Source organism: Phalaenopsis equestris, unplaced genomic scaffold (genome assembly GCF_001263595.1).
Source record: "Phalaenopsis equestris unplaced genomic scaffold, ASM126359v1 Scaffold000002, whole genome shotgun sequence".
Lineage (NCBI taxonomy): Eukaryota > Viridiplantae > Streptophyta > Magnoliopsida > Asparagales > Orchidaceae > Phalaenopsis > Phalaenopsis equestris.
Window position 1 is genome coordinate 64,773,319 of NW_018164444.1, and position 23,471 is coordinate 64,796,789.

Here is a 23,471-nt window from a genome sequence, read left to right on the forward strand (position 1 = left end):
AGACATCCTTCAAAAATATTATAAAACCATTATAAATATTAGATTATTTTAACTTTATTATGAATATTATAATTTTGTTATTAAAACTCTGACATTAAATTTTCATTATTATTATATTCTAATATATTTGATTATAAAGATTTTTTTTCTAATTTAAAAGTTTGTTAAGAAAATAATAATTATAATTAAAAAAGCTATCTTTTTCCTCCCTCCCTAGCCCCCGAGAAAAGCCCTAAACTCAATGCCTTTCTACCCCGAAGATTGACCACCTTCTTCCTCTTCAGCCCAGCTCTACATCATATTTACCCCTCGACTCCTCTTCAAAGAGGAGCTGCGAAGAGACAGCCATGCAACCTAAGAGTCTTCGTCTTCTCTTCTCTATCATCACAAGGGAACTGCCATGTTCGCCGAGGCATTTGATCCGGGCTCCTTCTTCTGCACTTTTCAGCACAGAATCCAACCGATCTTCGAGAGGCGAGCGGAGAAGGGACGACCGCTCGGATGATTTTTTCCTCCGTGATCTCAACTTTGGGGATTCAATCGTCCCGGAGAAAGCAGATAAGGCTGATTCGAAGCCGTCGTCCCCGATTCCCGGCCGTCCTCTTCGCGGCGAACGACGAATGGAAGGAGACCGAGAAGATCTCTTCCCCGATTTTGACAATAAGCTGCCAAGGATGAGTAGAGGTCGTTCTAATAAATCATATTTAACGGGAGAAGGGAGACGAGGATCTGGCCCATTTCAGCAAAAGTTCAAGTCTGATTTTGAAACTAATGGGGAAAGCTTAGATTTCTTAAGCCAGAAAGTATCACCGCACTCAGCTGAGAGAGTCAAGGAAGAAACAAAGAGTAATGAATCAATGCAAAATGGAGATCAGAAGCAAAGGGGAGATCGAATTGGAGAAAGTCTTTTCCAAAAATTGAAGCTTGATTCTCTTTCTGGTCTTGAGAAAGCTGGAGAAGCCGGTACAAAGAAGGCGACCCAAATTCCAGCCCCCACAGCTTCCCACTCTTCTGAGCCTGAATTACCCCCAGAAGATTCCGATCAAATATTTAAGAAGATGAAGGAGACAGGACTGATACCTAACGCTGTTGCGATGCTTGATGGACTCTGCAAGGATGGCCTGGTTCAAGAAGCAATGAAACTGTTTGGGTTAATGCGCGAGAAGGGAACAATCCCAGAAATAGTGATTTACACTGCGGTTGTGGAAGGGTTTTGCAAAGCCGCAAAATTTGATGACGCAAAGAGAGTTTTTAGGAAGATGCAGAAGAACGAGATTGCGCCAAATGCGTTTAGCTACTCGGTTCTGATTCAAGGTTTATGCAAAGGGAAGAAGTTAGAGGACGCCGTTGACTTCTGTATGGAGATGTTGGATGCTGGGCACTCTCCAAATGGGTCAACTTTTACTGGTCTTGTGGATCTATACTGTAAAGAGAAAGGCGTCAAGGAAGCTGAAGAGCTTGTGAAGAGTTTGCGCGAGAGAGGTTTTGCTCTTGATGAGAAGGCCATTAGAGAGCATTTAGATAAGAAGGGCCCTTACTCTCCAATGGTGTGGGAAGCTATCTTTGGGAAGAAAAGCTCAAGAAGACCATTCTGAACAGAAGTATAATGTTACCTGGTAAGGTCAAAATCTCATATTGTATTCCTTTCTACTTATTTTATCAAAATTAAATATTGATAGTCATAATTTGTGCTTACTTCAGCCCAACATTTTGAATGAATTAGTTTTGTTTTGGAGAAGAATGGCATATTCTGATGTAAATTTGGTGTTGTGTTTTTAATAGTCTGTTGATATCTTCAGATCTAATGGAGGGAGTGTTATTTGTTTGAAATAGATGATACAAGTTTGGACAAATTTAAAAAATAGATAAAAAAACAGATGACTTGCTGCCTAAAAAAATGGCAACCCAAAGCCTATTGAAAATTTATTGTAATTTTGGGAAATTTACATGCATACCAAATAATTCATATTTACATATCTACAACTAAACTGTCATTGCATTTATCACATTTTGGTGTCATAAATCTATGCTTGTCAAAATTGGTTTTTTTTATTGATAAAATAAATGTCTTATGTAGACTAATATGCAGATCAAAGTTCATAGCAAGTTCGTTGTGATTTCTCCTCATATTGAGGCAGCTCTTGAAAAATATCTAATTTTGCGAGTTATTTCATTAGGATTATTTTTTTTTTCTAATTGTAAAGAGTGGGGGCATTGTCATTGTGTGAAGCACATGAGAGATTAATCTTTAGAATTCCTTGGTTGAAACCCCATCATCCTAGTGAAATATGAAGGTCTGGGATAGGAGAAAATATTGCGTCCAGAGTCCGGATGCAAGCAATGCTCGGACAACGGATGTGATACACCCAAATTTTTTTTTTTCTTCAGGTGTATCGCATCCGTTGTCCGGACACTTCCGGACTCTGGACGCAATATTTTCTCCTGGGATAGACATTGAAAAGTATCCAATATTTGCAATAAGTGGATTCACATTCATTATTATGTCAAACACCTGAGAGATTGAGTTTATTAATTCCTCTGTAAAAACTTCAACATCATATTGAAAATTTGTAAGGGCAACAATAAGATGTGATAATCAATTGATTAATTCACTATCAGCATTTTGAATTATCTCTCTTCTGATTCCCATCCTGAGAAAGAACTACTTCCATCCACTCTGTTCTCTCCATATGTATAAATGATGAAAATACAATCGCTTGGATTTGCAATTTGCATTACTGAAATTATTTTTAAAAAAAATTTAAATTTGTTGGTGGAAATCTTCTACAGATCATTTTTAGCTGTTTTGTAAGTTTTACAATTCATCTCTCCAAAGCCCTCTCACTTGCTGCCTTTGAGATTGCAATGTGTGAGCTTGTTAATGTTAAGATAGTTAATGGAGTGCTATACCTGCAAATTTTGAAGTTTAGGGTGAATTTATGTAAATCTGTCAATTTTAAATTAATTTTTTATTTGAATTTGAGCTATAATCGGGCTTTAATTAACTATAACGGATTATTTATCTGATATTTAATAATTTAAACATATTTGTTTCTTATCGTACAAAAAATTGATTTAAGAGTTTTCATTTAAATTGATATAATAGTAACATATCATTTATGTTGTTTGATGATGTTGGAATAACTATATAAGCAATTTTAGTTTCTATATTTGAATATTTATTTTATATTTATATCATATTTATACCTCAAATAATATACATTATTTTTTAAATTCAATGCATATAACAAATCTGATGTAATAATATTGAATAAACTATTAAATAAATAATTAAATAATTATTAAACAAGTGTTTTTCAAATTCTCAGTGAGTTATTTGCCAAGCAAGAAGAGAGTAATTATCCTAGTAGGTTAATATTTAAACTTTTTCATCCATTTTTTGAGTTCTTAAATGAGTATCAAGTACACTAATTCGTCTTAGAAAAGGTGGTGTGCGCGTGCGCTTGCATGTGTGTATAGCTTTAGTAAATTTATTTTTACGACAATAATTTTATAATCATATTTTGAAAAAAGTTCTGTAGGAGAAAATATTTTGTCCGGACGCCACACGTCCGACCACCGGCAACCACGTCGCCATACATGTCAGCGGAGGGCAATGTGACCGCTGGTGATTGACCGTTCTGACGTGAGAACCACAACACGATTGAGTTTATTACAAAATACAAAGCCCAATGACACATAAAAATAACTCTAAAGCTGAGAGATCCATTGATGAATGACATCTTCAAATAAGAGAATGTCAACAACAATTAATAACATTCATAGCATCCATAAGTAGCTAATCAGCAGGCCTTCCATTTTCTTGAGAATATTTCAGTCTTTACATTCCCTTTGATGAATATGATAATTTCTTAAAATGTAAATTTCATTTTCTTTTCTTTCAGCTCGACAAAGTTCCCTTTTTCTTTTATTTATTTTTTTTAGTAACTTTTTTTATGTCAAGCAATGTAATAAAATATTTCAGAAGGACCTCCTTCAAAAAGAATATGACAGCATCAATGGGGAATATTCTTTATATTATATTCACTCATGTTGAGAGATCAATAAGCAATATAATTCCAAATGATAAATTTAAAGAGCTGAAGTCTTGCAAAGGATAGAAATCTATTCTGTAAGCCATCAATTCATGAGGAGAAGAAGAATTTTAAGATATTTAAGGGCTAACCAAATGCATTAAATTTAAAAAATTTATGATAGGGTCAAAGTGGAATGCACTGTAAAATTTTGATAAATTTGAAATTCATTTTGCAATTCAAGATTGGTGTAACTTTGAAATCATTAGATTTTGATGATTTTTAAATACAGTGTAAATCACAACCTATTATCATTGTTACTGTTGTTCGTCAGTCGCCTATTGCCGCCCGCCGCCCATCTCAATCTTAGCAGCCACCAGTCGCCGCCACCATTATTGTCAAACATGTTTTACATTGATTTTAATTTTCTTCAAACAACACTAACATAAAATTCAGCAATTACTACACCGAACTAAACAACTTCAAATTATTTCTAATAAACTAAATTTCAAATATATTGCATTCCTTTTTTCAGTGAATCCAACAACTGCTTGGGGCAGCTGCAGCTTATCAATAAACTGCTACAACTTAGCTATCTCAAGAAGCTTCTGCGGATAAGCTAACTTGTTATTTGTTTTCTGTGGTTTGAAAACAGTTGTGCGGACAAATGATCATTCTTCTCTTGTCTAGTAATGTTGTTTGTAACTGGTTTGTTATAACCATATATTTAATATTTCAGAAGCAAAAAATTTACTTCAGAACAGTACAAAAAATCTAGATAAACACCTCACTTAATAGTGAGTATCAAGATTACTAAAAAAGAAAAAAAAAACTATTAAAATTACAATTAGTAATATGATAATATTAATTTTAAAATGCAGACGACGTACGTCACAAGTTGGGCCGTCCTCCACAAAGATGCTATCTATAAAAAAATATAGTGTTGGTGGAAGATATGTAAATGCAGTGGAATTGAGTGGTATGTACGTAAACTTCCATAAAAAAGTGCAGTTTAGGTGGAAGGTATTTAAGTGCATCAGAAGTGAAGTAGTATGTATGTAATCTTCCATAAAAACGGCATCCATCCTTGCTTACCATAGGGGAACAGAGACGGGAGGAACCATGAAGATAGATTGCAGAGGGTGAGAAGCAGAGGAGGAAGACAGAAGGAGAAGAGAGAGCACGTGATCACAGAGGCCGATGGATCTCAGACGACGAATGCAGGTTAGGGCACACGACGATCACATGCTCCAAATCATGAAAAAGGTGGGCAACACGGTCAAAAAATCATTGAGAAACACGGGCCGTCGGGTCGAACCCTCGCCCCGTCTTAGGCAAAACACAAGTCTCCGCGCTCTGAATCCCTCCCCAAACAGCCTAACTTTGCATCATGAAGCCGAACCGTGCTCCGAACGCCGAGGAACTTCAAGCTAAGAATACCAGCATGCATTCCAACGTTAAAGACAAATTCAGAAAAAAAAAAAAATCTCACTTCTACGAGGGGTAACCTTTAAAGAAACATCCATATTGCACGTATATTCGAACGCATACTGAAATTATGTTCTTACGAGATCAAAATAATATTACTTAAAAGGAAAAAAAATAAAATAGTCCAATCAATATTACTTCAAATCACGTATCAAACAAAAACAAACAAAGACTGCAGAACTTTCTTCATTTTAGTTCCCCTAAAGACCAGAACCTTCAAACTTGCACTTTCAACACAGCAAAAAATACACTCAACTAAATTGCCTGAAGCAGATCAATCTTCAAGGAACGGAAGTATCAAAGCTCTCTCCTTCTTCCTCCCTCACTGCCCTCTTGGCTGCTGAATCATCAACATAATTCTGATATAAATATGACAAAAAGCCCCAAATTGCAATCAACATGGCCATCACCTTCACTCCATCCATCTTATCATGGAAGAAGATCACCGCAAAAACGGGAATGACCGGCAGAGCAAGCGTGCTAATGGTGTTGGAGAACAGGGACGACACCACGAAGATCAAGCCAACGACGCCGACAGAAGCAACCTGCCATGCCACTCCCACCCCCACCACAGTAGCCACATAAGAAGCCTTTCCCTTGAGAAATCCTTCGTACTCATCGGCCAATTGCTTCCACTCCCCGCTGGCGAAAAGCCCGACGACCGCAGCGCATGAAGCCACGAATGCTGTGTAAATCTGCATTTCCAGAACGACTGCAAAAGTCTCCTTCTTTAGAACTTTCTCAAAGGTGAGCTGCATCAAGGAGAGGATTAATGAGAAGCTTGCAGATGCTCCCACTGTCAGTATGAATCCAAGTATGAACTTTCCTCTGGGAATGGTTGAGGAATCGCCAGAGGAGTCCTTGTCGAGGCCAAGAAGTGCAGAGGAGAAGCTGAGGAGGACGACGGAGTTAAAGATTAAGGGGGTGAACTTTTGTGAGTTTATGAAATAGGAGAAGATGGCGTTGAAGGCGAGTTGTGAAGCACAAATGAGTGAGTAGGTGGAGACAGGTAGGTAGAGGAGGCCATAGGAATACATGAGATTGTTGGCAGCGATGAGGAGGCCGAGAGCGGTGTAGATGAGGGCGAGCTTTCGGGTTGATGGGCCGGAGATGGTGTTGGGGGAGGGGGAGGAGAAGGAGGAGGTGGTGGTGGTGGGGAAGAAGATGAAAAATATGTATAGAAGAGGAAAAAGGGCAGTTTGAACGAGTGTGGAAAGCCATTTGCTGTTCCCTCCCTGGTCGTAGTAGAAGCGGGCAAGAAGGGTGGCGACGGTCTGACCAACGAGGAGGAAGAAGATGTTGAGGACCACAAGTAGCCACCATTTCCAGTGCTTGAGCTTGGCTAAGAGATGTGACGTCAAATCTTTTGACTCTGTTGATGCAGCATGTAGAACTTTATCCATCACTGCATCTCAGAAGAAGAATTTCAGTAACTCTTCATTCAAATAAATAAAGGGAAATTTACACACGTATTTCTTAATTCTATGTATATACATATCCCAAATCCAAACTTTCATATCTATATACATATCATTTGGTGCCTTAAAACTATGCAATTATTCTCATTTATTTACACATTTCACATCCAAACCTTTATAGTTACATACATAGCACTTTGGTGCTTTAAATTTATGCATATGCATGAAAAGGTAGTGTTATTTTTAATGTGATCTTAACGATTTGAATGCTATGTGTGTAAATATGAAAGTTTAGCAATGACATGTGTAAATACGTAAGATTTGGAGCTACGTATGCTTATGCCCCTAAACTCTTCAGTTCAAACAATTGTTAGAAAACCTGTACAAATATTTAGCTGTAAGATATTTCACTATAGACACCATTGTTAAGTTCTGCGACAATTCATGAAACATTTCGTAGAACTCTGTTCCTTTCTTTCTGTTGATTCAAAGAAGATAATAAAGCTCCTATCTTTCTTCGATTTCTCATTAAAAAAAGGTAATTTTGTTTGTTCTTCTTGTCTTATTCGCACGATCTTTTAAGATACCGAAGTTCTATAGGATTTAAATTGATTCACTTATCAGGGACAAAAAAAAAAAAAAGATTCGACTTTTATATCAGAAAAACCTGCAGGCTGTAGATATTTGCTGTAAGATATTCAATATAGAAACTATTGTTAATTACTCCGACAATTCATGAAATTTGTTCAAAACTCCCTTCCTTTCTTTCGCTCTCTTCAAACAAGATCTAAAACTCCCATCTTTTCTTCTATTTCTCATTAAAAAAAAGGTGATCTGCACAATCTGCACATTGTTCATATTTTCTTACTCGCATGATCTTCCCTGATACTGAACTTTTATAGGATTTAAATTGATTATCTTACCAGAAAAGAAAAAAAGATTTGATTTTTATATCAAAATTAAATCCATGATGAATTCTGTAATCTCTACGGCATACAAATTGAAAGATATCCGACGCTCCCAAACGTACCTTCTTCGTCCAAGCTATCTTCAATGGCGGCCGGTGTTCTTGGCGAGGGAGCGGCAGGCTTCGCCGGATTTGAAGGGGTTGACGCGTTGAGGATTGACGGTGAAGGTTACCCGCCGGGATTGAGAAGCATTATTTAGGGCAGCGGTATTTAAAGGCAGGCGAATGAAGTTTTTATTACGTGCGTAGAATGGAGATCTCAGAAAATATCACGTGCGCTTTTGGTATGTGCGCACAACCACACATTCATTGTGCGGACGGATGATATACAAGCAAATTATATTTTTTCTAACTTTATAAAGAGAATATTATGTATAGTTATCATGTTAGCAGACTCCATATATGATATAGTTGTGAGCTATTTTATAATAAATGTACAATATTTTTGTATACATAATTCATATGCATACAAACTCCATATATAATTAATGCGTGTCAGAAAATTTTTGGCGGTAGAATAATAAATTATTGTCTTAGCATTGCACGAGAATTCAACGGAAGAGAAGTAATCAGGAGGAGATAGCTCAACTTTTTACATGAAAAACCCTTGAAAGAGGGAAAAACCACGGGGTCTAGCCCAGATGAAATAATTTACTATGAATAATGAGTACACATATCTATTTTTCCCCTAAAATAGGGAAGATGAAATTACAAAGTTATATATCTATAATCTGGACGTAGTTCTTGGTGACAGTAGGTTGTAAGGGTCATTGTTGATTGTTGTGGAGGTAGTAGTCTATCGTGAGTGTTGTAGATAGTTGCTCCAGAAGTGTTGCTTGACCAAAGAAACTGTAGTAAGCTGTTACAGGAGTTGTGGACCACATAGGTCGTATTGATGAGTATGAATGACCTCCGTAAGCCGCCAAGGCCGGAGTCGGGAGCTGCTCGAGCTATGAACCATGTAGGTCGTTGTTGACACATGGACCGTAGTGATGAGCTCATGTCCCACGGCGATGACTGATAGTGTCTGATTGGTGGTTATCGACGATGATTGATGATGATCGACAGTGACGGTCAATAGTGGATGACGGCGATCGAAGAGTGTCGACGACGGCCCGGCGGTGGCCGATGGCGATCGATGGTGGTCGACGACGGTCGGAATGTAGAGAGAGAAAGTGCTACAAGGGTACTTCGAGGGATTTGCTTGAGGAGGAGTCTAAGATAAGTTCTAAGATAAGTTGTGTTATTTCATTGTGTTATTTCATTTCTTTATTTTGTATACTTGTTTTTATATATATAATTTGTGTTTTGTCGTATATTCCTCATGAGTTTTGAGTATACTTCTTTATCTACCAACTCTGAGATATGATGAAATGAAAAGATAATTTGGATGTGCCATTTTAAAACATAAAATAAATTATGATGATTTTTCCACACTTTTTCTTAATTTACTTTTCGATCTGGCAAATTGAATGTTAAAATCTGTTGTGAAATATATGATCTTGAAAATGGAGTATGAGTTCTACAACAGAGTGAGAATCACATTTAATTTCAAGGATGAGTGTTTATTCATAGAATTAGGTGCAAATAAATAGGGAAATATACTTTGTTGGGCGTGGAATTGGAGATTTTAGGGTGACGGACTAAAATTCTCAATTAAAAACTAAAGCTTAAAAACTAAAGCGAGCGTTAGCCTTAAGGGGAAGGGAAGTGGGAGCTCTAGAGTGAGAGTCAGTATCCTCCCAGTCTAACCACGAAATTAGGGACTAAATCTGAGATTAGCCAATATTCTTTATAGCACATGGAAGAGGGTAAAGAATATGATTGCTCCTATTTGACACAAAACAGTTCTTTAATAAATACAAATTCAAACAATATCATTAACTAAAAATTCATTGTAGTGGGAAATATACTTTCTTAAATTTAAACTCTTTGTCACAAAACTTTGTTTAGTCTTAATAAATTTAAATTTAAAGTTTAGAAATTAATTTAGTAAACTTAGTTCCGTTAGCATACATTAAAACCACTTTAATCAACCTTCTAAACTAATTCCTTATAGTAGTAGACTATAATTAGCTTAAAGAATTTCTTACCTCGCTTATTCGTGGGATAAATATTGGGGTTTTTAAAGAAAGTCCTATATCACTTGAAGCGATACGTGCACTTGCGTAGAACCCTTAGTGTGTGAACTATTTTATATATTTTATAATATTTCGATTTTGCATATTAGTTGTTAAATATAAACTGGGTCAAGTTCTTAGTCGTCTTTTGAAAGCTAAATTACTGCGTAATTATAGTTCTCGTCAAATTTTTTGCACCATCTCAGAGGAATTAAACTGACATAAAACACGTAGAAAAACAACACAAACTAGGGGCACATCAGCTGCGGCGCGGCACGTGGCGGCGAGGCGTTGTAGCAACTTGACGTGTTGCGGCAGTGGTCGCGGCGACGCGTTATGGCGTGACAACGCTTTGCGACAGTGCGTCGCAGCGACGTGGAGACGCATTGCCGCGGTGCGTCGCGGCGACACGTTGCGGCGTGGTGACACATTGTGATGGTGCGTCGGGCCGATGCGTTACAGCGCAACAACGTGTTGTGGCAGTGTGTCGCGACAGCATTCTGACAAAGTATAGCAGTGACGCGATGCGTTGGATGTCCAATGTCATGAAAGAAGGTAGAGGTGGAGTCCTTAGCTGATTCGTGATTTCTCAGAAGAAAATCATTCTGCGCAGCAGTGAAGAGTTACAACAAAGATTTGCGGTGTCGAGTGGAGACACAGAGTTGCAGTGTCGAGTGGCGACTCAAAGTTGTGGTGTCGAGTTACGGTGCAGATTTGCGGTGTCGTGTTACAGCGCAGAGTTGCTGTGAAGAGTGAAAGTCGTCCTCAACCTGCGTAGCAAACGAGTAACACGATCTTCTTTCTCGTTGATGTCGTGCATTCCACAAGAGATTCCAGTGCCGCCCTTGCACATTCCAAAGGTGAAAAAATGTTGTAGTTTTCCTGTCGCACTTTGAGGGGAAGATTTTCATGCTTGTGGTGGCGATATCTAGAGACCCCTTGACGATAATTAGAAGTATTGGAGTTTTGAGGAGGTGATGCCGACTCTACTTGGATATGAGCAGATTTGTTGTAGCTCTTGTACAAGTATATGTTGGTTATTGTAGCCTTTTGATGTGATATTTGTAGATGATAATAATATATTTCTTTGTACGTCTTTGACGTTGCTTATGAAGTTATTGTGGCTTTTTAACCGTATGAAATTCTACAATTAAAGTTAGCACACTCATTTTATAAAATGAAGAATCACGTACCTTTTATGGTTATTGTCTTTCGAGGTTGTGCTCTCTCAACCTATGTCTTATAAGAGCTTGAACTGGTACCTACTGAGGCTCATAGCCTTCTGAGGTCTTTCGTGTATCTGTGCCTTTTGAGGCTTGAGGAGCATTGTAGTTTTCTTGTAGTTTTCCATCGAGTCTTGTCTCCTGGGATCAACTTCTAAGGGTATGGTTGAAAGAAAAAATCCATTAAGGATGTAAGACCAGTTCTGGGTTGTATAACTGAAGATGTTCGACGAAATTAACTCATAATGAACAAAGTTATATGAAATCCACTGAGGATGGTTGACCTATCCTAGGTGTTGGTCGAAGCTTTTGTTTGACGATCGTAACCTGTTATGGAAGATGTCGAAGGAAATCCATCCAAAGTTTTTGACTTATCTGAGGCTATTCGTCGAAGCCTTTGTTTGACTACTGCAGCCTGTAAGAGGTCGAATCGAGTCCCCCTGTGATCGATTAATCTCAAAATGAGGTGTCAGTATGCTCTGCGTTTCTCGAGACTGGGTGTAGGTTGCAATAGACCGTATGTTTTCTTGAAAATATGGTTGCATTCATACTCAAGAAAATATTTGACAACTTGTCAGTTGCGAATTTTGAATCTTTTGCTCTTCTAGCGCTAGTATTTTCCATACAAGCTTGTAAAACAACACAAGTATTGGACCTTGAAGAGATCAACTTCCTGGTCTAGCTGAAGAGGAACTCCGGTACGATGAAGAGACACTGAGGAAGCATTTTGTGCAGTGAAGATTGCCCCCCAATCCAGGATAGATTCTCAAAGACTTGTAATCTGAAAAAAATATGAGAAATACTGTGTCTGAATAGGACTGCAGTGAAGATTGTCCCCAGCCTGGAAGAATGCTTCTGAGAAGATCGTAAATGAGGTTCCTTAGCCAGTTGGATGATATACATCATTGGGAAACGAAATAGGGGATCAACTTCTTAGAGTTGAAGACAATGTTGAACAAGACTTCGTTTCCCACATACGGTGCCAAAATGATGCATGCCAGAAAATTCTCAGTTGTAGAGTAATGGATTATTGCCTTACCGTTGCACGAGAGTTCAACACATACAAATAACGGAAGAGAAGTAAACAGGATGAGACATCTCGACTTTTTACATGAAAAACTCTTAAAAGAGGGAAAAACCACGGGGTCTAGCCCAGTTGAAATAATCCACTATGAATGATGAGTACACATGTTCATTCTTTCACTAAATAAGGGAAGATGAAATTATAAAGTTGTACAACTATAATCTGGTTGTAGTTCTTGGTGACAGGAGGTTGTAAGGGTCATGTTGATTGTTGTGTAGATAGTAGTCCATCGTGAATGTTGTAGATGGCTGCTCCAAAAGTGCTGATTGGCCAAAGAAACCGTAGTTAGCAGTTACAAGAGCTCTGGACCACATAGGCTGTAGTGATGAGTATGAATGAGGTCCGTAGATCGTCAGGGCCGAAGTTGGTCGTTGTTGACACATGTACCGTAGTGATGAGCTCATGTCCCACGACAATGACTGATGGTGTCTGATTGGTGGCTATCAATGATGATTGGTGATGATCGACAGTGACGGTCGACAATGGATGACGACGATCGACGACGACCCGACGGTGGTCGATGGCGATCGACTGTGGTCGATGACGGTCGGGATGGTGCTGGACTTCAGCTCCTTCTTAGAGCTCCAGTTTTCTCTGAAAGCTTCCAACCCCCTCTCACCCCCCCTCATGTGAAGGGTGGGGCTCTATTTATAGTGTTCTGGGTGTCATTAATGCATGAATATGAATCATTTTGATCGGATGATCCCGAGAGCTTCCTCCAATCAAACGACGTTTAATAGACATTTGCATGCCTTAATGATGTCAGAATTGAGTAATCTTGGGCTCGTTGGATTTGTCTTGTTGAGCGGCTTGATTCAAGTACAAATTTGTTATATTCGACAACCATTTGATCTTCCAAATGTGTCCAGAAATCATCTAAGTATGATTTAATGACTTGATATGAGCTTGATTTAACTCGGATTGGGCTAATTTTCATATCATTAGGTCTGTCTCATCAAGCCGATCAGTTTGACTATAAGTTTACTGAAATCAGAGCTCTGAATGAATTTTTATCAAGATTTGAATATTTACTGCTTAAAATATAATCTTGAGATTTGTGTCATGCCTCGAGATTCGCGTCGGATGATGAAAAATTGTTGGTGGCATATCGATAATAATTTTATTTGGATAGATGAGTTATAATGGTGTGTAATTTTTTGAGAAAAAATAAAGAATTTGATTAAAGAAAAATTTTTGTGCATGCCAGTAAGGGCCCGTTTGGGAACTCGTTGCTGCAACTTTTTCGTGGCTTTTATTTCTTGGAGAAGCATAAGCGGTGTTTGGTTCTCCTTTTATCGCCAGCGTTATGTCGGTCAGAGGCTGCATCGAGTCGAATGCGGAAACGAATTAGACTCATGTGACATCAAAAAATGATGCCTATGATGAAATCTTCAATTGTGCAACAAAACATATGCATTTCTATTTATAAAAGTTTCAGCAAAAAAAGTAAATCTTTTGCTCAAACACCTCGGGAAATTCGTAGCTATCTAAGATACATGTCTTTTTTCAAGGTATTGACCTCACTCTCTATTTGTTCTTCAGATAGTTAAAGGAAAGTTATAAATAAATTAAATTGTGTCTTGTTTTTATAATAAAGATTGTATATGAGCAATTGATGAAACAGATGTTGACACACGCATGGGGTTTGATGAAAATATATCCTATATATGTAAGGGTGGAGTTGCTACAGAGAATATATTAGTTGTATGAAATTTAAACATATGTTTCACATTCATAATGAATGGTTAGGAATGGAGTTCACACGATAACATAATATTTAAATTTGCAACCCGGTGACCCGAATACAAATTCCATATGCCTCCCTAAAGTTGGTGTCTTTAACTAATCTATCACTATTATATTTGTGTTTGAACTAATTTAGTAATGTTATTATTAATCAGGAAAGTATTATCTTGTTGACTTGGGATATCTACGACAACGAAATTTTTTGAAGCCATTTTCCGACACGAGATATCAACTTCTTGACTTTGAGAGCAACAACGAAACGATTAGAGAGAGGAATGAACTGTTCAACAAATGACACCGATCATTACACAATGTTATCGAGCGAGCGTTAGGTGTATGAAAGAAGAAGTGGGTCATACTTCGAGATATGACTACATATTCTTTCAAAAAATAGCTCAAGATAGTCGTTGCAACAATTTCGCTCCATAATTTTATATGGAGGCATCTATCCCAGGATGATATCGATTTCATGGTCTTAGATAATTATCCTACCTACATGCCTGAGGAAGCTAACCAAGATTAAGCCGGACATTCAATACAAGAAGTGGAACGTAGAACGAATGAGTATAACACTTCTGAGGGAGACGGTGTTAATGAGATGTTACATTTGAGAGAGGAGATTATTGGTGCTTTGGTGAATGCAATGACCAAACTTATGTTGCATCACCAAGTTATTTGTAGTTGATGATTCATATTTCATCTTCATGTATTTCTTTTGATTTATTTTTTCAAAATATATATAGCAAACTGTGTTGTACCTTTCTTTTTTTTACACCAATAAACTTTAATTCTTAATTTTAAGATTGCTTATATTTTTTAGAATTTCTCGAATGTCATATCAACTTAATTTTTTTTAATTAGAGCAACACTGCATTAAAATAACGAGAAATTTGAGTTCAAGATCATCAAACAATTCAAAAGTTTCACTCTGTTATTATGACAACAAGTGTGTTTAGTACCGATCTAGGAGGAAAGATGGCTATGGAAAAAGAATTTATTTTTGTCCTAAAAACAAAACTCCTGCAGATTGCGACTAGTTCTGGTGGGTTGATGACACTGATGAGGTACCTCCAGACTGTGACCAGTCGAGGAGAGATGCAATGATGGAGATGAGATTGTCCTGAATACTTGATCATCATAATTTCAAGTTAAACATTATTTTAGACTTCTTGATTACTGTTGTTGTTCTCGTTATTGTAGTCATCTGCTTCAAATAGCTAATTCTTTTTTTTATGTATTAGAATATTTTAAATTGTACTATCAGTTTTTTAGCGATGTAAATTATTTTTGTTGTTTAACTCTGAATATTCTAAAAACAACTTATTTCAATATATTTCATATTTAAGAGCAAAATAATATTTCTCAGCAGAAACATCAACATCACATCAGATCTTTCATACATACATCTGCTTCTTTATTCATAGCTTTTTGATAGCTCCTGAAAAGCTGCTTCTCCATGATAGAACTTTACAATCGCTCCTTGAAAAAGCGACAACTGCCCCAAATGCACCTTAAGTTCTTATGTATTTGCATATCTAACTTCATGTACAACATAATTATACAGTGTTGTACAATATGTCTATAACACTATTCTACATGGAATCTACATGCTTATAAATTTTGCACATAATCATTTTTCTTGGATAGATGAGCTATGATTAGAGGAAGGTTTTCATACATACTACTAAGTTCTTACATATTTGCATATTAAATTTCAATTTTATGGCACATGCTATCATATTTATCCATGCAAGCTGTTTTTCATTTTTTTTTTTTAAGTTAAAATAGTAATATTGTTGTGATATAAATGATTTGAGTGATATAAACGTAACAAATAAGGTATAGCGGACAGATATGTAAATACGGTGATGTGTATAAAAATGCCCTGCCAAAGTTTCAATTTGTTTTAGCTATGAAAATAAATTAAATATTTTTAACTTCTTACTGATTAAAATTTGATTAAGATGTCCTAATCTAAAAAATTTCAACATTAATAATGTCCGTGCACAGAAGGGTTCGTTATGCAACAGTTGAGAGTAATCGTGGTACGGTGCTTCGTTACTCCTCAGTTTAAGTTGGTACCCCCGCATGGTGCTTCCTTACTCCTCAATGCACGTCCATTCTCCGCAACGTGCTTAGTGGCAACTTATGTAGTTACTTCATAAAGTCTACCGATGGCGACAAGCAAGGAACGACCGACGGTGGTTTTCCGTTGCCGGCGAGATGTGAAGCACAAATGAGTGAGTAGGTGGAGACAGGTAGGTAGAGGAGGCCATAGGAATACATGAGATTGTTGGCAGCGATGAGGAGGCCGAGAGCGGTGTAGATGAGGGCGAGCTTTCGGGTTGATGGGCCGGAGATGGTGTTGGGGGAGGGGGAGGAGAAGGAGGAGGTGGTGGTGGTGGGGAAGAAGATGAAAAATATGTATAGAAGAGGAAAAAGGGCAGTTTGAACGAGTGTGGAAAGCCATTTGCTGTTCCCTCCCTGGTCGTAGTAGAAGCGGGCAAGAAGGGTGGCGACGGTCTGACCAACGAGGAGGAAGAAGATGTTGAGGACCACAAGTAGCCACCATTTCCAGTGCTTGAGCTTGGCTAAGAGATGTGACGTCAAATCTTTTGACTCTGTTGATGCAGCATGTAGAACTTTATCCATCACTGCATCTCAGAAGAAGAATTTCAGTAACTCTTCATTCAAATAAATAAAGGGAAATTTACACACGTATTTCTTAATTCTATGTATATACATATCCCAAATCCAAACTTTCATATCTATATACATATCATTTGGTGCCTTAAAACTATGCAATTATTCTCATTTATTTACACATTTCACATCCAAACCTTTATAGTTACATACATAGCACTTTGGTGCTTTAAATTTATGCATATGCATGAAAAGGTAGTGTTATTTTTAATGTGATCTTAACGATTTGAATGCTATGTGTGTAAATATGAAAGTTTAGCAATGACATATGTAAATACATAAGAATTGGAGTTATGTATGTTTATGCCCTTAAAACTCTTCAGTTCAAACAATTGTTAGAAAAACCTGTATAAATATTTAGCTGCAAGACATTTCACTATAGACGCCATTGTTAAGTTCTGCGACAATTCATGAAACATTTCGTAGAACTCTGTTCCTTTCTTTCTGTTGATTCAAAGAAGATAATAAAGCTCCTATCTTTCTTCGATTTCTCATTAAAAAAAGGTAATTTTGTTTGTTCTTCTTGTCTTATTCGCACGATCTTTTAAGATACCGAAGTTCTATAGGATTTAAATTGATTCACTTATCAGGGACAAAAAAAAAAGATTCGACTTTTATATTAGAAAAAGCTGTAGGCTGTTGATATTTGCTGTAAGCTATTCAATATAGAAACTATTGTTAATTACTCGGACAATTCATGAAATTTGTTCAAAACTCCCTTCCTTTCTTTCACTCTCTTCAAACAAGATCATAAAACTCCAATCTTTTCTTTTATTTCTCATAAAAAAAAGATGATCTGCACATTGTTCATATTTTCTTACTCGCATGATCTTCCCTGATACTGAACTTTTATAGGATTTAAATTGATTATCTTACCAGAAAAGAAAAAAAGATTTGATTTTTATATCAAAATTAAATCCATGATGAATTCTGTAATCTCTACGGCATACAAATTGAAAGATATCCGACGCTCCCAAACGTACCTTCTTCGTCCAAGCTATCTTCAATGGCGGCCGGTGTTCTTGGCGAGGGAGCGGCAGGCTTCGCCGGATTTGAAGGGGTTGACGCGTTGAGGATTGACGGTGAAGGTTACCCGCCGGGATTGAGAAGCATTATTTAGGGCAGCGGTAATTAACGGCACGCGAATGAAATTCTTATTACGTGCGCAGACTGGAGATCTGAGAAAATATCACGTGCGCTTTTGGTATGTGCGCAGGACCACACATTCATTGTGCGGACGGATGATATACATGCACTATATTTTTTCTAACTTAATAAAGAGAATATTATGTAGAGAGTTATTTGTTTGCAAACTCTATTCTTATGTCGGTTGGAGGCTGCATCGAGTCGAATGCAGAATCGAATTGGACTCATGTGACATCAAAAAGTGATGCCAACGATGCAATCTTCAATTGTACAACAAAGCATATGTTTCTCTATTTATAAAGGTTTCAAAAGAAAAAAAAAATACAAAAAAAAGAAACAGTGCTCAACATTCTCTCTAAAAAAATATTACTCCACAATAAAGAGGCGACAAGAGCAAGCAATTCAGCCAGCATAATTTTTTAGAAAAACTAAAAATCAATGCTAACGTATCTACCCAAAGAAAATAAAACAGCAAAGAAATCTGAAATGAACAGATGAGCATTGCTTGGTTGCTTAAATGATTCATATGATCTTATTACTTTTGATGTTTTCTCGACTGGTTGGTTGATTGATTTTCGTTCACGATGAGGCTTTCGAATCCGATTTGGTGGGTATATTCCACATTTTTTATGAAATGTTTACTAGAGCGATGATGGAAAAAAAAACAACAAAGGATTCAACCGATTACCAAATGTGAATGCAGAAAAAAATGATCATGCTAATTTGACACAGATATTGTCTGGCCTTTATGGGTACATAGCACAATTGGTGATGATGGATAGAGCTATCTTTGACATTATGAACTGATTCTAAGCTCTACTTTTACTTTTTATTTGCATATTTTTGCTTAGGTTCTTGTATTGTTGTTTTATATGCCAAATTATGTTGATACATTTTTTTTATTTAGATATCAGATGGGTAAACAAAAAGAAGATGAGATATCTCCTATTTGGAATAGAGAGACGATGATAATTTTCGGTAATTTATGCTTAAAAGTGATGGAAAAGGATAATAGACCAACAACACATTTCAATAAGGAATGTTGACTAAATATAACCAAACTCTTTTAAAAAGAACTGTTAGACTGTACTACAAAACTCAATTGAAAAATAAATGAGATCAGTTTAGAAAGGATTGGAAGTTGTGGAAGGAGCTCAAGAGAGGGGCAACTGGTTTAGGATTGGACCCCATTAGAAAAATAGTTGATGCACCTAAGGAGTGGTGACAAGAGATGAGTTCAGTAAGTAGAACATCTTACATTCAACATTTCTTAATTTAAAATTTTGCATATTAGAAGGCCAATTTATCAATTGTAGGTTTTACGGAATGCAAATAAATTTAGGCTTGTTGGCATTAACCAAGAGTTGGAGGAGAAGCTAGATACAATGTTTCTTGGTGTTGCAGCAACATGGGTCAACGTTTGAGCCACAACAGAGGAGCCCACCCATAATCTGAATGAGCTTAATTGTGCTTATTTGAATGAGGTCTGCGAGGTACAAACTGAAGAAAGGGAGCAAGGGGAGTCCAATCACTCCAAGCGACCTGCACCCTTAATACAAAAAGGGAAAAAGAAAGTAAAGTTGGGGTTGCTCATCTAACCTAACAGATATCATAGTTGGCGACAACTGCACCAATATTACTTCGAGTGCCCTCACTGCTCTCCATGCATACACAACAATGACAGATGTTGTCAAGCTACTGGGCTCAATTCCATAAATTTTTTAGGACATGCCCCTATACTTATTTAATGTAGAACTTTTGAAGGATCAAAATAAACAAGAGGCTTTCTTCACCATGCTCCCTGAATGGAGGATTCCTTTCGTTATTTTTTAGACAGTCTGACTAGTTAGATGTCATACACATATTTTTTTTAGTTGTTGATGCTATGATAGAATGATTATTTGTAGTATTTAACATTTCTGTTGTAAACTATGACTTGTGTGTGATATTTCTGAAGTTTGATTATTTCTGGATTTTCATAGTTTTAAAACTCTCACTGCATGCATTTTGAGCCTTTACCTGCACTAAGAATAACATGTTCTTTTGAAACAAACTTAACATTATTTTTTCAAACAAATGAAGCCACCAAATGAGGATGAGATTATAGAGATAGTTGAGCAAGCTACAGTCATTACCAACACAGTTGTTCAATTCATGAGTACTACCAAAGGCAAATTTGTACGGCACCATGTGTCTTATTGTCAACTGTGGGTGACAAATGAATTGGAGAACTAATAGAAGCTCATCCAAGCTAGATTCACAGCATGTTCCAGATGTCAAAAGCTATTTTATGTGATTTCTTAGATGAATTGCAATCCAAATATGGCTTGCATGGATCTTCATGATTTACATCCCAAGAAGTCCTAGCTATCACACACTAAATTATGTCACACAAAGATACCATTCATGCAGCTTCAGAGCGTTTCCAGCAATCTATAAAGACGATTGACAGATATTTCCATGCCCGGTAAACTTTCCAATTAAAATGGCTACAAACATCATCAAACCATTATTCTCATCCTTTGCTCAAACACCTCGAGAAATTCGTAGCACTCCAAGATATATGTCATTTTTTAAGGTATTGACCTCACTCTCTATTCGTTATTCAATTAATTAAAGGAAGGTTATAAGAAAATTAAATTATGTCATGTTTTTATGATAAGAACTGCATATAAGCAATTGATAAAACACATGTTGACACACACATTGGGTATGATAAAAAGATGGTCTATATTTGTAGGTGTGGAATTGCTACACCAAACATATTAGCTGTATGCAATTTCAACGTGACTGGTTGGGAATGAAGTACACAAGACATCAAAATATTTAAATGTGCAACCCGGTGACCCGAATACAAATTCCCTATGCCTTCCTAAGGTTGGTATCTTTAACTAATCTGTCACTATTATATTTCTTTCTGAACTAACTTAGTAATGTAATTTTTATTCAAGAAAGTATTATCTTGTTGATTCGAGATATCCACAACAACAAAATTTTTTAAAGCCATTTCCCGACACTAGATATCACATCCCTGAATTTGAGCGCAGCAACTAAGTGATTAGAGAGAGGAATAAACTATTCAACAAAAGACACTGCTCATTATATAATGTTATCGAGCGAGCGTTTGGTGTATGAAAGAAGAAGTGAGTCATGCTTCAAGACATGTCTATATATTCTTTCAAAAAATAGGTCAAGATAATCTTTGCAACAATTGCGCTCCATAATTTTATACGGAGGCATCCATCCGAAGATGGTATCGATTTCAGGGCCTTAAATAATGATCCTACTTACATGCCCAAGGAAGCTAACCAACATCAAGCCAGACATTCGGTGCAAGAAGTGAAATGTAGGAGGAACAAGTATAATACTTCTTAGGGAGAAGGTGTTAAGGAGATGTTGCAGTTGAGAGATGAGATTATTGATGCTTTAGTGAATGCAATGACCTTATGTTGCATCCCTAGTTATTTGTAGTTGATGATTCATATTTCATCTTCATGTATTTCCCTAGATGTATTTTTTCAATATATATATATATATATATATATAGCAAACTGTGTTGTATCTTTCCATTTTTACACCAATAAAATTTAATTCTTAATTTTAATATTGCTTATATTTTTTTAGAATTTCTTGAACGTTGAATCAACTTAATATTTTTAATTAGAGCAATACTATATTAAAATATCAAGAAGTATGAGCTCACGATCATCAAACAATTCAAAAGTTTCACTCTATTATTATGGCAACAGGTGCGTTCAATACCATTCTAGGAGGAAAGATAGCTATGGGAGAAGAATTTATTTTTGTCCCAAAAACAGCATTCCTGCAAATTGCGACTATTTCTTGTGAGTTGATGACACTGATGAGGTATCTCAAGACTGTGACCAATCAATGAGAGATGCAAGGATGGAGTGGAGATTTTCTTGAAGACTTGATCATCAAAATTTCAAGTTAAACATCATTTAGGCTTGATGATTATTGTTGTTGTTCTCGTTATTGTAGTCACATGTTTCAAATAGCGAATCTTTTTTTTTATGTATTAGAATATTTTGAACTGGACTGTCAATTTTTTAGCAGTACAAGCTCTTTCTATTACTTAATTCTGAATATTCTAAAAATTATACTTATTTCAATATATTAAATATATATGAGCGAAACAGTCTTTCTCAGCAGAAACATCATCATCACATCAGATCTCCCAAACAGACACTTGCTTCTTTATCAGCAGCTTTTGGACAGCTCATGAAAAACTCCTTCTCCATGAAGAAACTTTACAACTGCTTCTTGCAAAAGCAGCAACAGCCCCAAACGCACCTTAAGTTCGTATGTATTTGCATGTCAAACTTCATGTACAACATAATTGTACACTGTTGCACAATATGTGCACAATACTATTATAAATAGAATCTACATGCTTACAAATTTTGCGCATAATAACTTTTCTTGGATACGACCTATAATTGTGTGTAACTTCTTTGAGAAAAATTTAAAAACTTGATTAAAAGAAGATTTTCATACATACTACTAAGTTCTTATGTATTTGCATATCTTAGTCTTAAATTTCAATTTTTACATACATGCTATCTTATTTATCCATGAAAGCTGTTTTTCATTTTTTTTTTTTTAAGTTAAAATAGTGATATTGATGTGATATAAATGGTTTGAGTTAAAGTATAGCTGATAGATATGTAAATACGGTGATGTGTATATAAATGCCCTGCCAAAGTTTCAATTTGTTTTAGCTATGAAAATAAATTAAATAATTATAGCTTATTACTGATTAAAATTTGATTAAGATGTCCTAAATCTAAAAAATGTTAACTAATACACTAGTAAAACAGATTATTTTGAATAAAAAATCAACTAAAATCACATCATACACAAATAATTTATTTTCATATAAATATAATATAAATATTCATTGATTATTCAAACATGACACTTATCTTAAAATAAATTCAACTATATTTTTAAATTTCAAAATTCATTATTAATCAATATTTAATAATGTATTTTTAGAATTTTTTAATAAAAAAAATATTTAAGGCTGTTAAGGAATTGTACTTAAATATTGTGTTCTTACTTCAACTAATTAGTTAAGGAATAAATTAAGTACAAGCTATTTAATATCTAATCCAATAATTATAAAGTATAATAATAGTGGAGTAATAATTTAACCTCTAAGTATTATACAAAATCCAACACAAACATATATTAAAAAGAATTGGAGAAGACACCATGAATTTTTACATTGAAAAAATTGAAAAAATTTCACGGGACTAACATAGTCAAAATAATACACTATAGTACGTGAATAACTAGGAAAATGTCACGAAGTTTCTCCATATATAATGTTCGTACACAAAAGGGTTCGTTATGCAACAATTGGGAGCAATTGATACTGGGGGTTAACTCTAGAACTTTGGCCCACCGTAATCGGGGTACGATGCTTCGTACTCCCCAATTTAAGTTGGTACCCCCGCATGGTGCTTCCTTACTCCTCAACGCACGTCGATTCTCTGCAAGGTGCTTAGTGGCAACT

At 36.1% G+C, this 23,471-nt stretch overlaps 3 protein-coding genes across 3 annotated transcripts; 1 reads left to right on the forward strand and 2 right to left on the reverse strand.

Moving 5' to 3' along the window:
- The first annotated feature begins 222 nt into the window (after positions 1–222).
- LOC110027613 (pentatricopeptide repeat-containing protein At4g11690) lies at positions 223–4,419 on the forward strand. The gene is made up of 2 exons (XM_020729116.1): positions 223–1,616; positions 4,327–4,419. Exon 1 carries the CDS (start codon positions 348–350, stop codon positions 1,593–1,595), a length of 1,248 nt encoding a protein of 415 aa, XP_020584775.1. The 5' UTR covers positions 223–347; the 3' UTR covers positions 1,596–1,616; positions 4,327–4,419.
- A 1,144-nt stretch (positions 4,420–5,563) lies between these two features.
- Positions 5,564–8,065, reverse strand: LOC110039428 (probable purine permease 11). The gene is made up of 2 exons (XM_020744483.1): positions 7,971–8,065; positions 5,564–6,927 (listed from the first exon to the last, which is right to left on the reverse strand). Exon 2 carries the CDS (start codon positions 6,923–6,925, stop codon positions 5,804–5,806), a length of 1,122 nt encoding a protein of 373 aa, XP_020600142.1. The 5' UTR covers positions 6,926–6,927; positions 7,971–8,065; the 3' UTR covers positions 5,564–5,803.
- Positions 8,066–16,103: 8,038 nt separating this feature from the next.
- Positions 16,104–17,989, reverse strand: LOC110039429 (probable purine permease 11). Its single transcript, XM_020744484.1, has 2 exons — positions 17,767–17,989; positions 16,104–16,734 (listed from the first exon to the last, which is right to left on the reverse strand). The coding sequence occupies exon 2, from the start codon at positions 16,730–16,732 to the stop codon at positions 16,235–16,237; it is 498 nt and encodes a 165-aa protein (XP_020600143.1). The 5' UTR covers positions 16,733–16,734; positions 17,767–17,989; the 3' UTR covers positions 16,104–16,234.
- Positions 17,990–23,471: the final 5,482 nt, after the last annotated feature.

What these genes read in the sequence shown, in the direction of transcription:
- LOC110027613 (XM_020729116.1), top strand. Translation starts at nt 348, where the DNA reads ATGCAACCTAAGAGTCTTCGTCTTCTCTTCTCTATCATCACAAGGGAA.
- LOC110039429 (XM_020744484.1), bottom strand. Translation starts at nt 16,732, where the DNA reads ATGGATAAAGTTCTACATGCTGCATCAACAGAGTCAAAAGATTTGACG.
- LOC110039428 (XM_020744483.1), bottom strand. Translation starts at nt 6,925, where the DNA reads ATGGATAAAGTTCTACATGCTGCATCAACAGAGTCAAAAGATTTGACG.